The 14,253-nt window shown below is 61.5% G+C and overlaps 1 protein-coding gene across 1 annotated transcript in view; it reads right to left on the bottom strand.

Moving 5' to 3' along the window:
* The window catches only part of PTPN23 (protein tyrosine phosphatase, non-receptor type 23), a 14,734-nt gene extending 3,850 nt beyond the window's left edge, over window positions 1-10,884 (bottom strand). Inside the window, exons 1-19 of the mRNA XM_026089718.1 lie at window positions 10,814-10,884; window positions 9,146-9,273; window positions 8,794-8,870; window positions 8,638-8,687; window positions 7,976-8,107; window positions 7,600-7,680; window positions 6,810-6,941; window positions 6,523-6,570; window positions 5,788-5,844; window positions 4,711-4,769; window positions 4,343-4,422; window positions 3,990-4,104; window positions 3,394-3,459; window positions 2,771-2,916; window positions 2,171-2,485; window positions 1,569-1,723; window positions 1,220-1,371; window positions 663-842; window positions 32-329 (exon numbers count right to left, since the gene is read on the bottom strand). Coding sequence (XP_025945503.1) covers window positions 32-329; window positions 663-842; window positions 1,220-1,371; window positions 1,569-1,723; window positions 2,171-2,485; window positions 2,771-2,916; window positions 3,394-3,459; window positions 3,990-4,104; window positions 4,343-4,422; window positions 4,711-4,769; window positions 5,788-5,844; window positions 6,523-6,570; window positions 6,810-6,941; window positions 7,600-7,680; window positions 7,976-8,107; window positions 8,638-8,687; window positions 8,794-8,870; window positions 9,146-9,183 — 2,181 coding nt within the window. The 5' untranslated portion in view covers window positions 9,184-9,273; window positions 10,814-10,884. The remainder of the gene's footprint in view (window positions 1-31; window positions 330-662; window positions 843-1,219; window positions 1,372-1,568; window positions 1,724-2,170; window positions 2,486-2,770; window positions 2,917-3,393; window positions 3,460-3,989; window positions 4,105-4,342; window positions 4,423-4,710; window positions 4,770-5,787; window positions 5,845-6,522; window positions 6,571-6,809; window positions 6,942-7,599; window positions 7,681-7,975; window positions 8,108-8,637; window positions 8,688-8,793; window positions 8,871-9,145; window positions 9,274-10,813) is intronic.
* Between the last annotated feature and the right edge of the window lie 3,369 nt (window positions 10,885-14,253).

The raw sequence follows: 14,253 nt of genomic DNA on the forward strand, positions 1-14,253 counted from the left end.
AGGGGCCGCCGGGCTGCAGCGGGGCGCTCGCCAGCCTGGCCGCGGGCGGCAAGAGCTCGGGGCCGGCGGGTCGCAGCCCCGCGGCCAGCGCCGGGTCGAGGGCCAGCGCCGCCAGCGTGGCGGGTGGCAAGCGGGCCAGGTGACCGGCCAGCACGTCCGGGGGAAGGCTGCGTAGCTCCTCCGGCAGGTCCGCCAACCCCAGGGAGCTCAGCGGCGGCAGGTCGCCGGCTTCCAGCGCTCCGGCCGCCTCCAGTTCCAGCTCCGACGGCTTCTTCTGCAAGGCTGGTTTGGGGGCCGTGGGCCGAGGGGGCGGCTGCTTYTTCATCTCCCTGCCGGGAGGCAGCAAACATCAACGCGGGGCAGCCTGGAGATGTCCCCATCTCTGCTTGCGATGGTCAGTGGTGTCCGTCTACCCGCTCGGGGACGGAAGCGGCCACGAAACCACGGCACCGCGGCCAAACCCTCAAGCCGACCGCAAGCCCAAGGCGCATCTGAAGGTGGCTCCCACCTCCCCAGGGGGGATTGTGCCGTGCTGTGCCCCACACGGTGCGAGCGGGGGCTCAGACCCCAAGCCCAAGCGCAGCTTCGTGCTCCACGCGGCCTAGATCCCCTGGGGCCCACGGGCTCCCGTCTCCCTCCACGCCAGGCACAGCACCACCTACTTCTCCAGGATCTGCTGCCTGTTGGCTTCGGCGGCTTGGCAGGCCGCCCGGGCCTTCTCGAGCAGCTTGGCWGCTTTCCCCTCCAGGTCGGTGTAGAAGTCCTTCCCCTCCTGCGATTTCTTCATCAGGTCCTCGTAGGCTTCGTACGAGGCCACCAAGGTCTGAACGGTRGTGTTCCACCTGGGGAGAAGGGACACGGGGCTGAGCGGGGGACGGAGGGCTGGCACGGAGTAACGCCAGGCCAGGCACATGGCCGCAGAGAGGGCTGTGCGTCACTGTCACTGCTTGGTCACGGCTCCTGAGACCCAAGGAACACCAGCATCCACCTGGGAGGGACACCAGGCACAGGAGAGGTCCTAACAGCCATTCTGGCCCTCCAGCACTGGACCATGACAAGGGACAGACTACAGAAGCCAGCAATGAAGCCACACCCAGGCCAGGCAGCCTCACCTTGGGGTGGGTGAGGGCTGTTCCCACGCACCAAGACCCTGTCTGGGACTACTCTTCCCAGGAGAGCGTCCCCTGCCCCAGTCCCCTGCGCACRCCCGCTCACTTACTTGTGCTCCACCTCGGCCAGGGCCTTGCGCACAGCCGCGTATTTGACGTTGGCATCCGTCAGGGCCTTCAGGACATTTTCCTGGGCAGCCAGGTTCTGCTCCAGGTACACCTTGATCTGGTCGTATTTCTTCAGCTGCTCCTCAAAGAGTTTCTGCCAAGAGAGAAGGATCTCAGGGACCATGGGTGGTTGATGCCACCACGGGGCCAGGGTGAGCACTGGGATGGGGCAGAGCTTTTGCCATGGCCTTGATCAGGACGTGCTGCACATGCAGGGCCTAGGAGGGGCTTTCCCAAACACCATGGGTGGCATTCGGCTCCAGGTCAGCCCCGCTGCTGCTCAGGACCCACCTTCATCTCGGAGCGGTCGGTGGTGACCAGCGAGGTGGTGATATCGTCCTTCTGGATCATTTCGCGCAGCTGCTGCTCCAGGGATGCCCGCTGGTCCCGCATCTCCTGCACCTTGGCCAGGATCCGCTTCAGGTTCTGCAGCACCTGCTTGTCATCTGAACAGAGACAGGCAGCGCTGAGCGGCCGTGCCGGACCCTGCCAGGTCCCGCGCGTGGTCCCCAGCCTGAGCCCGCTCACGGGACATGCCGCAGCCACAGGGAGGGAATCACAGGCGGCAGGAGCCGGTCTGCGACCCGCCCTGGTACACGCAGCGCCTGACAGCAGCGGTAAAGCCAGGTGTTCGCTGAGACAGTGACTGGGTCCCTGCCACCTGTGCTGTCTCCTCCGTCCCCACACCAGGATCTCCAAGACTTTGTTTGCTCTAGGGGGGACAAGCCCCCACCCCAGCTTGTGACAGACCACGCAACAGGCTGATGCCACGACAGCTCTGCCCGAGCCTCGCTGCCCTGAGCACAGAGGTGCCCTGGAGAGACACCGTGGGGGACACGGATCTGCSTCCCCCCGCCAGCCTCCGGCTCCCGGCACGGCACGGTGTGGCTCACCTTCGGTCAACGAGGGCGAGGGCAGCGCGGCCCAGACCTGCTCCAGGGGCCCGCTGAGCAGGCGGAGGTTGCCGATGTGCAGGTTCATGGCTTTGTGCAGCTCCGTGTTGGTGAAGCTGGCCTTCTCGTGCACTTCCATGTACTTGGAGCACTCCTTGCTGACCTCGGCCAGCCCCGGGGACGGAGGGGACGCCTGCAGCGGTGGGCTCTTCCCGAGCAGCTCCTGCAGCTTCCGCTCCTGAGCCTCGTCCTCCTCAAGAAGGTCTCTGATTTCCTTCAGGGAGGCCTCCACGTCGGTGAAGACCCCGGAGAGCACTGGAGGCGGAGACACGGAGGTGGCTTTGCAGGCAAATGGCTGAACCAGCACCCGCCGCAAGCCCTCCAGGCCCATCTCACATGGTCCCACCTGCTCCAAGCCCGAAGCCAGGCCTTGACGCAGCACCCCACAGAGTAAATCTGGCCTGAGGGCCAGGAATAGCGCGTGGCCTGGGTGCCAAGCTCAGGGTCTACTTGTGCTGGGGAGATCCAGCGCTGCAGCGGGTCTCCAGACAGGGCTGGGCCAGGCGTTCCCAGCGTCCCCGTAAGTCCCCGGGTCCTTACCCTGCATGGACTGGACCAGGTTCTTGACGGTGTCCGGGCGCACGCTCAACGCGGCACACTTCTCCATCAGGATGGGAGGGATGTGGCTGTACATGTCCAGGTTGTCCACGGTCTCGGGGTCCAGCTGCATGGAGTCCATGAACTGGCTACAGGCAGAAAGAAGCCCCTGAGCGGTGGCAGAGCCTCCGTGCAGCGTCCTCCATCCCAAACCGCAGCCACCGCAGGGCAGAGCGCTGCAGCTGCTCATCACCCCTAAGAGCTACCACGGCCAACGGACCAAGCAGAACCGCAGGGTGAATTTGGGGAACAGTCACTGTGGTTGGGCCACCACCCAGCTGGTGGAAAGGCCCAGCTGCTCCTCAGCCAGAGCTGGGCAGCCCAGGCCTTGGATGTGGTCAGCACGAGGGTGAAGGGATGGCAGAGATCAGAGATGTCTTGCGTTCCCCTCAGCGCCAGGACAGACTCGTGCGCTGGGGTAACCGGACACGGGTGGGAAACCTGGCAAGGGGACGAGCAGGGCACCCGTGGGCCAGGCTGCAGGAAGCACGGATCGCTGCCTCGCGCCGGGATCTCTAGCGGGGAGGAAGACACCAGGGCCCCATTCAGGYACAGCTCACACTTACTCCAGCACTTCGTTCTTGGCTTCGATCTTTGCCATCACATCCCGCAGCAGTTTAGCCTTCTCCTCGCTACAACAGAGGAAAGAAAACCCCTTAGTGCCGCGAAGGCGCTTGAGAAGCCTCCTCTCACGAGTTACAAGTGCTCCAAGCCCTGCAGGAAGCAGTCAGAGCCTTGAAAGCCTCCGAGCCTGCTGCACGTGGCCCTTTGGGACAGCGAGGCAAGGACAGCTCTCCTCCAGGTGCCAGGAGAGACACACTGGACAGGAGCTGGACGCGACAGCTAGGGGATGCCCCACGGGTGTCCCACAAGGAGCCTCCGAGCCTGGCCTCACCTCAAGGGGAGCCGCTCTGTGACAAGCTCTCCCTGACCGCCTGCCCCAGCCACCCCCAGGGATGGTGGTGTGGAAGCTAGAGATCCTCAGAGAGGATGTTCTGGGAGGACATTGGTTCTCCAGGAAAACTGCTGGAGCTGCTTTGGTCCCCATCAGCACCCATTAGCCTGCAGAAAGGCTGAGCTGGGACGCGGTCCCCTTATCGAGCCTGGTACTGGAGATCTCAGGCCAGAGCCGGGCCCTCCCGCGATGTGGCCCAGGACGCACCTGTACAGCGAAGACGCCTCGTGGGCGGCCATGGGAACCAGCTTGGCAAATATATCGGGGCCGGTGACAGCCGGGTCCGTGGGGTTGACGGGGAGGGCTTTCACCAGCGGGGCACCTGGGGTTCGAACACACAACACGCGCTGTCGTCTCAAACCTCTGCAGGGGAGCTGATCTCCCCCTCCGTGCCCGAGGCAGCTCCTCCCGCCCGACCCCTTCACTCCCGGCAGATCCCAGGGAGGGCAGGACACCGTTGCACGAGGTCCCACCAGCCCAAAGGCTCCACCGCCCGTCACCGTGTGCCCCTCTCCCACCAGCAACCACAGCTTTTGGGAGAACGCACTGCCCAACCTCACCTTTCACAGACTGCAAGGTGTCCAGGGCAGGCACAGCTTCGTGGTAGATAAAGTCATTGTCCTTCTTGGCCGAGTTGTACCTGGAAACAAGCAGCGACGTCACGTTGGTGAGGAGCAGGCCCTGCCCCGGGCTCCTCAGCCTGCTCCCAGCGGGGTCAGGCTCTGCCCCTCTTGGACCGGCTCCAGGGAGAGCAAAGAGCAATTCCCACAGCAGCCACGTGTCCCACGCGCCTCGGGCAGCGCATCAAGGGCGCCGGGGATGTCGCCATGCCAAAGGCGTTCCCTCGGCTGCTCTGGCCACCCGGATATCTCTGACCCCGGGAGAGACAGGACAGCTACACCCAGGAATACCCTGCGCGCAGACTCACTTGCCACCGATCACGTCCATGGTGAATCTCAGGGCTTCCTGGACGGTTTCCGGCTGGCCCTGSAGAAGCGACAGCGAGTTAGCGCAGGTCGGGCAACGGGTACCGCTGCCCCAGCGGCCAACGGCAGCCCCGGGCACCGCGGTCACAGCCCAAACGTGCCCCGGCGAGGGCTCACAGCCTGCTGGCACAGACAGCAGTTCCCAACCACTTCCAAAGCTTTGACCTTCACCGGAGCAGAAGGTGACACGGGGAACCCCGAGCTCCCGCTGAGGCCAGCGCTGCGCCTTCTTCCCCAGCCGCAGTGAAGTCCCCGGAACGTCATTCCCGCGATACCGCACCGCTACCGCCCGAGCGCGCCTGCTGTCCCTAATGGGACCTCTGAGGTCTTGCACTCCCAGTGGGACTCCCAAGCACCGGGCAACCCGCAGCCCAAAGGAAAGGAGCCGAGTCCCGCTGCTCCCAGCCCACGTTATCCCAAGCCAATCTCTCCTCGCGTCCCGTATGGGAACGGACATGCTCCAGACACTGCACTTACAGGGCAGAACCCCAAACATCTCCGGTTGCCCCAAATCCTCAGCGCCCCACGGTTGCGCCTGCCTCCGAGGAGCACGGTTCAGCGCGCCCTACCTGCGGGCCCGGCTCTGCTCCTCCTGTCACATCGGTCCCTCTCCCCAAAGACCCCGCGCTGGCCTCCTCTACCCTCCCTCGGGCAACGGGGCTCTGCACCCAGACCGTGGTCACCGAACGAGAGGCTCCGCTCCCACGGGAGCGGACCGGCATTGCAGCCCCGCACGGACAGCGGGTGGCTCAAAGCCACCTCCGCTCCCAGACCAGCAGCCAAAAGCCTCCGGTCTCGCGGCAGCAAAGCGCAAATCATTCACGTCACTCGGTCCCCTTCATCAGTAGGGGACAGCCGTGTCCGGTGGCTGCCAGGACTGGCAGCCTCAGCGGTTTGCCCTGGGCACCGCTCCTAGAGCGGGGATGTGAGGGAACCGTGTCCGAGGGATGCTCCCGAGGCATGACAACCTGCGGGGCTTTGAAGCCCGGCCGGCACTCCCTGGTGGGGAAGGAACGTACCTTTGCCAGTTTGATAGCTTCATTGAGTTTATCCAGAGCGCTCTGGAAGTAGATGACCTGCAGAGAGAACAGGGATCAGGTCAAAATTCTTTAGGGATGCGGGAGCGGGCGCAGAAGCAGGCACCTCTGCTTCGCGCACGAACGTCGCCAGGCAGCTCCCGAGGGCTGCAGCTCCGTTCAGTGCAACGGGGCCTCCTGAGGTGGCCCAAGCAAATGGCACTTCCAAGCAAGCCCCAACTGGGGAACTGGCCCTCGGGATAGCCAAGGGCTCGGAGAAAGGGACCGGGCAAGCGCGAACGGAGCTGCTTCGAAGCGACCAGGTACAGGTGCTGCAGCTCAGCCCCGACCGAGCCCGGAAGCTTCATTCTCCTGCGGGAGCCGCGTGGGAAACGGCAGCCCAGCAGCAGGGTGCTCCCCGATTGCGAGGGCTGGTAACCAGCAGGTACCAATTCCTTATTCCCACCAGAGCCAGCGCCAAACTGCTGGTGGTTCAGGAGAGACGTGCAGCCGTTGGCCGTCTGCCCACGGAGTCCTGTGCACCAGAGGCGCTGTGCTCCGTCCATAAACGCTCCCAAGACAGCGGCATCACTAATGACACAGTCTTAAATACATCTCCAGGGCTGAGGACACCCAAGGTCACTAGTGTGGCAATCTCTCCCAGGACTCAGCCCTCCCCAGGGCAGGGAGAGGCCCAGAGCCCTGCCAGATTGGATGAGCCACCACGGTTCTGCTTACCCTTTCCCCAAATTTCTGCTGCTCCTCAGCCTGTTTTCCCATGTGCAACTGCAACGAGACACGCATCAGCAATGTCAGAACTTCTCACCTAGAGGGAGATCTTTGGAAAAGGCAGTAAACCCCCCCCTCCCCAAAACAGCCAGAGCCTGTTCGTCAACCATATTGCGGTGAGTACCGCTCCGCAGCGGGGGCGAGCAGCCTGAGCTGTTGGCCAGGGTGGGAGCCAAGGGCAGGTCCCGGTCACGGCCAAGCAACACCCCAACACGCAGCCTGTTCTCTCCGCTTACATGGGCCACAGCAGCAAAATAGTAGATCTTCATCTGAACCAACTTCTTCCAGTCCTTCTGGATCTTTCCCAGCAGCGAAGCAGTCTCCGAGTTTTCCAAAGCCCGGCAGGCCTCTTTGTAGTAATCCACGACCTATGGACGGACACACAGAGGAATTGCCAGGGGTCCCTGGTGCTTGGAAACCCTAGAGAAAGCCTGATCCCAGTTCAAACCGGGAGCAGCAAGGGAAAGGAGGATTCGCTGGCAACAGTATCGGTGCCCAAGGCTTCAGGTCACCCAGCTAGTGCGAAACTGTTGCCAGGAACTCCTCTTGATGAATTTTGGGTCAGAACCAGAGTTACATCGCTGTGCTGAACTTGCCCCACATGCCAGGTTTAAAATACGCGTTCTTCAAGAAAATTCAGAAGCTGGAGCAAACCCAACGCACAGGCAACGCAAGGGGGATCGCAGGCAGGCGCAGCTTCAGGACTGCTACTAGCACGGTCCCTTGGGATGGCCGAGCTCGAGGACCTCATTCGAGATAGACCACGAACAAAGACTCAACTGTCTTTGCAACACTCTCCTTCCAGGAGTTGGTGGTTGTGGTCACAGCACGAGGAGATGGAAGCACCCCCAAAACTGCTGTTTAACTGGACTGACAGAGCAGCACTGCCGCCGTGCAGGGTTTGCACCTCCCCACCAAGCTCCCGAACCTGGGCGTCATTCCCGCGCACAGCAGGAACGGGCTCTTTCGGTAACGGAAAGCGTAGCAGCGAGAGTTCAGCGCAGCAGAGATTATCCGGTGGCTCACCTGGGCGCTGATCCGGGCCACGAGGAAGCTCTTCCTGTTGTCCAGCATGGACTTCTCCAGGAGACACTCCTGTGCCTGGCCCTGCGAGAGACAGAGGGGAATTCTTGGCTTCCCCCACATCTACTTTCCTTGGGAAATCCTCCCACACCCAGCCCAGGCCTTGACCTCTGGCAGCACCCGCCAGCTACGGCCTCTTTCCTGAGAAGCCAGTGCTTCATGTCCAGCTCCAAGGAGCTAGACTCAAACTTCAGTCAGCGAGGAACACCGAATCCTATACATGTCTCCTCTCCCATTCAGGCATCAGCTGTCCCCGAGGTGTGCGTGGAGCCATCCCAGCGTGACCAGTGCCCCGGCAGAGACAGAGCCCACTCCCTACCAGCATGAGGTTGATGTTGAGGTTGAGGATCTGGTGACTCATGTCTACGCTGTAGGAGTGGGGGAAGTGATCCCGCAGGTACGTAAAAGCCCCAGCAGCACACTGGAAATGGGTGCACGAAACCTTCATGCCCTGGGTGGACAGGAGAACGTGCGTTAGGCATGCGCGGGCCACCTGCACGCAAGCCAAGCCGTAGGCACGTGCCCACTGCTGCCAAAAGCTTGGAGGCGAGTCCTGGGGGCTCTCAGGGTTGGTTTGAATCTAGAAAGCTCCGAATAGCTTGGTGCTTTCCCTAGGCCGCGCACACCCGCAGCCGTGGCCGGACACCCTCCACGAGGGGCTGCAGCACCTGAACTGTGTGCTGAGGCAGGAGGAAGCTCAGCCTGGCCAGCAAGCCGAGCAGAGCCTAGCTGGGGCAGGGACGGCAACGGCTGGGCAGGAGAGACACAGCTGGGACACTGTCACGAGGGGGACGGCCCCTCGTGACATTATACATCAATACTTAAGTCACAGAAGACATTTAGAGCTGGTCGCTGACAGAGACGCTTGTAACTACACGTTACAGAGAAGAAACCCTCAGCGCTATCAGCTTGCAGCTATTAACCGCACGGGAGAGAAAAGTCATTCAAGGAAGATGTGAAGGGCGTTTTGGGCTCGTTTACCTCCTCGGACACTCTCTTGTCCATGGCGCCCAGCATGGAGTGCAGCGCACCTGCGGAAACAGGAACACGGCTGAGCAAGGGCGATCGCGCGCTGCCGGCCTCCACCTTGCGGAGAGGCTGCGCACACGAATCATTCCTGGTCTGCCAGGACCTTACCGAGGTTGTAGAGGATGCACGCCTGCTCGTACTTGATGTCCTCGTGAGTCACCGTCTTGCCCGAAAAGATCTCGGTCCTGTAAGAAGAGAAGCCTGGTTGCCAGCTACAGGTGGAGTTAGCGGTGTTCCCGCGCACGGACTACGTGCCGGTGAAGGGGTGTTTCGGGAGAGGTTCAGAGAACGGGGACCGGGCCAGACCATGGCAGGAGAAGCGTGCACCATGGCAGTATGGTCCCCACCTCCTAGGGGACCCAGAGGAAGGGAACAACAGGACGCGACTCCCCGAGGACCTGCAGCAGGTCCACAGCGGAGATGGAAGAGGCCCCCTCTGCCCCAGCACTGCCGTCCTCACCACGCGATGGGAACGGCGGCCTCCTGCTCGGCGCCCATGGGGATCCGGCTCTGCAGGTAATGGAGCTGGCCGAAGTACTTCCTCAGCGTGCTGCAGCCCTCAAAGTCCCTTGGCACGTTCACGGCGCTCTGGGGGAGCGAGAGAGGAACAGGCAACCCCAGGGACAGGACTGATGCTTACAGGTAACGCGCCAGGCCAGKGCAGGGCCCAGAGCTCAGCTGGTCTGCAGCGAGGTCTCCAGGCAGGAGCAGGTGCCTCCTTGGAGGCTACCRCTGCCTCTGCCTCTCCTGGGGGCTCCACACGGGGACAACCAGACTTGGACATGGGTCGGCTTCCCCAAGATGAAGCCCAAACTCCCACCCCACCATACGCATGGGGTGCCTGGCAGACCAGGCACGCTGCTAAYAGTGGGCTTGGAGAAACCCGGGGCAGTTGTGCACCCGTCTGAAGGCCTCCAGACGTATCTTAACCTATCTTCAGCCTAGGCCCTTCACCTTCCTGCAACGAACCTCAGAAGACGCCTCATCCCTTTGCACAGCAAACAGGCCAACACAAGCGTTGAACACAAACCCCAGCCCCGAGAAGATCGCAACAGAGAAGATGCGACAGCAGGTTGGCGGAGGCGCCTCGCTGACCTCCCGAAGTCTGCAGCCGAAGAGAACCTGGACGGCTGCTCGCTTCTACGTGCCTTTACCTCAACACATCCTTGTCTAGGCTTTGCCAGCCGCCCACAGCCACTTACAACCCCACTCTGAACGCTGCCGTGAGCCGTTTCGGGCATGCCGGCGCGTGCTGCAGAGCTGCCTGCGACGCGAGGCGAGAGGGGCGGCGCGCCAAGAGCGCGCGGGGCTCACAGCCGGCATCTGCACCACGCCGGCTGGCGAGGCCCCACCACGAGGAGCTTCAGGGACACCAGCCAGGGGAGGGACAGCGTAACTCACGCTGGAGAGAAGATCCAGACTGTACATGCACCCCCGGGTGCCACAAGCGTGGCCATGAGGATGCCATTCAACGTATCTACACATCCTCAGGATACAAGACCTGCCACCGCAGCAAGGCTGGGCTGGGAGAAAGAAGGGCAGAGCAGGACACCCAGGAAAGGTTTCGCATCCTCTAGCTTCCGAGTTAAACCAACTCACAGGCCAGAGCTCCCCGGATCCCAGGGTGAGGGTGCTTAACCAGCCCATCTCTAACTGCTGAAAGAACGTTGCCATGTTTTAGGGACACAGGAGAGACCCTGAAGCTGCTCACGCCGTGAGACGACGCAGGAGCCAGTCCCATGAATTGTCCCGAGCTCTTGTGGTACGGAGAAACCCCGACACCTAACCTCCGCGCACACCTTGAGCGGCCCGAATCAGCTCCAGGAATCCAAGGGACATCCCTGCTGCCGAAAACCCCGTCCTCGAGCCGCTGGTGCGTTGCAGAGGAACGGAAGCAGCCACCACGGTGCTCCGGCGCAGCTCTCGGCAAAGGGAGCCGGCGGACGCACCCGCAGCACCAGAGAGGACCTGCACCCGCTTTGCTGCTCCAGTCCGGCACGAAGCAGGCTCTCAGCAGCTCCCCCGCTTCAGATGGCTCAGATCTCGCCCGGACCGCAAGCGATTTGGGACGGAGCCCACCTCGGTGAGCGCAGGCACAGGGAGGACACGCAGGCAGCGCCACGCTTACCTGCCGGAGCACCTCCAGCTTCCGCAGCTCCTCGTTGTAATTCTCCGGGTTCTCCCCATAGTTCTTCAGGACAAACTGGAGGGAGAGAGAGCGGTGAGAGCTTGGTCCCGTGCAACAGCGTTACCAAGAGCTGCCTCCCCAGCCCCAATCCAAAGCCGCAACCAGAGGCTTTCCAGGGAGGCCCAGGAGAAGTCCCTGYGGCAGGTCTGGCAGAGGCCGCAGGTCCGTAAACCCTACGTAAACTCTGCCCCGGCTGCGCTGCGAGGCCGCAGGCGCTGGGAGAGAAACGCAGGCRCCACGTGACGGCGATTCTTAAAGGAAGGGAATCGCAAGCAAAACCCAAGCGCTAAACACACCAGCACTTCCAGCAGGGAGCGAGGACCTCTCCAAAGGTTTTTATTTAGCATCAAACAACACCTAGAAGGCAAAGCTTGTGCGAGAAGGTTTCTGCTCTCCTGGCTGGAGGATGGTGAAGGYCATCAGCAGAGGTCAGAGCTTCCAAACTGCACGGATCAGGGTTYGGACCAGAAACAAGGCTACCACCTCACACGCACGGCACGACGTAGGCTCTGGCACAGAAATCAGCCACCGGCACACGCTCGGAAGAGCGTCGGTGCATGGGACCGTCCGTAGCAAGACCAAGAGGATGGAGCAAGACGACGGGGTTCACATCTCTCGCGGCAGCGGTGRAAAAAAGACGCCCTGAGCGAAGAGCACCGGCCTTCCCCTGCCCCAGGCCTCCACCACGCTGCTGGAAGCCGAAACCCTGGGGGAGAGCGCTAGGAGCTGACGGGGGCTTCGGAGCTCTGCTGGAAGAGCTCACTCACTTAAATAAGCAAAAGCCTTCGGTGGTTGTGAGGCCCTGAAAAGTCACTAGCAAACGGGATAGACCTGATTTGAGGCTAGACCAAGAAAAGTCATCCTGGATTCACGTCTTATATCCATCTGCGCCCGTCTCGCTTGGATCAAAGGAGAGCCCATCGCTGATCGCCAAAGGCTGAACGTCAAGTTGGCTCCCCAAAGTCACCTGCAATTCAGCGGGGCGGCCGAAGCCCCGTTTCCTATCCGCGTGGGAAAAGCAAACACCGTGGGGCGGCTTCTTCCATCCGGGTCCCCATGCAAGCTGAGGGCGCAGAGCTCCCCGAGCCTGTCTCCAACAAGAGTTTTGCCATCCCTGGATGAAGACGTTTCCGATGAGCTCAGCGCTTCCAGGCGGAAGGCAGCTCGGGCTGCTTTACGCACCAGAAACGGTGCCCAAACCCTGCGGGAGGCCGAGAAGAAATTTATCCAACCTTCCTGGCTGTGCCAGCAAGCGGGGGGAGAGACTCCAAAACCTGCAGCCGCACTCTGCCCCCCGTCAGGCAGACACCGAGGGTTTGATTTGCTCCCGGTGACCGTCAGATTAAGGACATTCAGGCGTAGGGTTTGAGAAGAGAGGAAGCTTTTCTCTCCCCCCTCACCTTGATGAGGGCGAGCAGCCAGCAAGGCAGATTTTTATTCGCCACCGCTTTCGTTCTCCCAAGGCAGCAGAACAGAGCTGCCTGGGCCGTAAACACAGCGCGCAGGTATTTAGATCAAACAGCAGCACGGACGCCTCTTCTACCAAACGSATTTAAACCTGCTGCCACGTAAAAAGAAACCCTTAAACAAAGCAGAGTTCATCCGGACCTATACGTCGCCCTCTCCCTCCTATCGGCTCCCCCGCGCCGCCGGTTCGCCCGGCTTTCCCGAGCAAACAGGACCGGCGAGCCCTGCGCCGCGCCGCCGGCCGCTGCACCTTGTCCCGGCCCGCGAGGCATGACTCAGCTCCCAGCCGCGACCGCCGGCACCGGAGGCAGCCGCTCCCCGGCTCGCTCCGGTTCCGGCACCGCCGTCTTCCCCACGCGTGGGTCCGGCGGGATGCCCGGCCTGCCGCGGCACCGCAAAACCAGAGCGCTGGCAAGCAGCGATGCCACTCACCTGGGATAAAGCCACCTCCTTCCGCCTAAGCTAGCTTGTAAATCGTGATTTTCATCCGTAGATGGCACCACAAAACGCTAGCGATAAGAGGAGCTTTGTGTTTATAGCTGTGTAATTAAGTGCTTAATCTCCCTTCATTTTGTAAAAACAAATCAAAAGACAGAAGGGCAGCAGCCCCCGCGAAGGCAGCTCGCACGGGCCACAGGCACGCAAATACACGTACCGCCGCGTAATACTTTTTGGTTAGAAATCTCCAAGAACGGCAAGAGCCTCCTTGTGCAGCAGCAAATGCTACGGAGGCCTAAAAAAACACCAAGGGAGAACAGAGCTCCCGAGGCACACGGATGAGCTCCGACAAGGAAGTTCAAAGCGAGAGAGGATCCCAGCTTCCCCAAGGCAAAGGGCAGGGTTCAAGCCCCCAAACCAAGCCTTGGTTTTAAGCAGCTTTTTCTTCTTCTCCTACTTGTTGCTCCGAGCAGTAAGGGAGAAGGTTACACGGACCGAACGCAAAGTCTCGCAGAACGGCGCGACGGACACCCGCCGATCTTCCGCTTCCGGGCGCCACGGCAAACGTCCAACACCGGATCAACGCCGAGCGGTTTAGGYCAATCCTATCGCTTTGGGGCAGTGGCCTTCAACCTCTTTTCGAGCGGCAAAGACAGGCCTCCAGCTCCAAACCCTCCCTGATCTACAAGGCCACGCTGCATCCCTTTTTACGATGGCCTAATCTTTTAGCCTGTCTGTCTGTCTAGCTCTGTACTCCGTGACTCCCAAGGCCCTTGGCCAACAGTGGCCTTCAGGAATTAAGGAGCCTGTCCAGCTTCTCCTAACAACTGACACCTGCTCAAGACCTAAACCTCCTCGGCCGCAGCCTTTCGGATGCGATACCCGGCGATTCTAGGGCAGCTCCCTTTGGAAGACACAGTGGTGGCTCCACGTTAGGCTCTTAACTTCCCTCTGCCAGTGCCTTGGAGCGATTAGGTCTTTTAAGCAACCGCTGCTGAAAAAAAAATCAAACTAAATAGTGCTCYGCACGCAATGGCCTGCTAGGAGTGGGAGAACTATATCGCTCTTCCTTATTTTCCCCCCCTTTTCTTCCTTCTTCTACAAAAATCCACAGGAACTGAATGAAACGGGAAGCCAGATAAGAGCCACGTGTAGGAAAGGACGCGACATTTGAACTCGGACCCRAATCTTCCAACACCGCCGGATTACAAATAACTGCTGCCAACGAGCAGGGCCAGCRGAGGCCCGAGCCGCCCTCGGGGCCGCAGCGGGCGCCCACGGAGGGGGAGGCCGGTCACGCAGCAGGTCGCCGGCGGAAGAGAGGATGTGGTGTTCGGAGCCGGCACGGTCACATGCTGCGGGGACGGACTTGCCAACTCACTCTGCCGGGCACCGCTCGTCCCCGAGGCCGGTCGCGAAGGACGCTTGAGCGAAGCGCCACGAACGCCCTCTGCTCCAAACTTTGCCCCTCAGCC

Source organism: Apteryx rowi, unplaced genomic scaffold (assembly GCF_003343035.1).
Source record: "Apteryx rowi isolate R43461 unplaced genomic scaffold, aptRow1 scaffold_83, whole genome shotgun sequence".
NCBI lineage: Eukaryota > Metazoa > Chordata > Aves > Apterygiformes > Apterygidae > Apteryx > Apteryx rowi.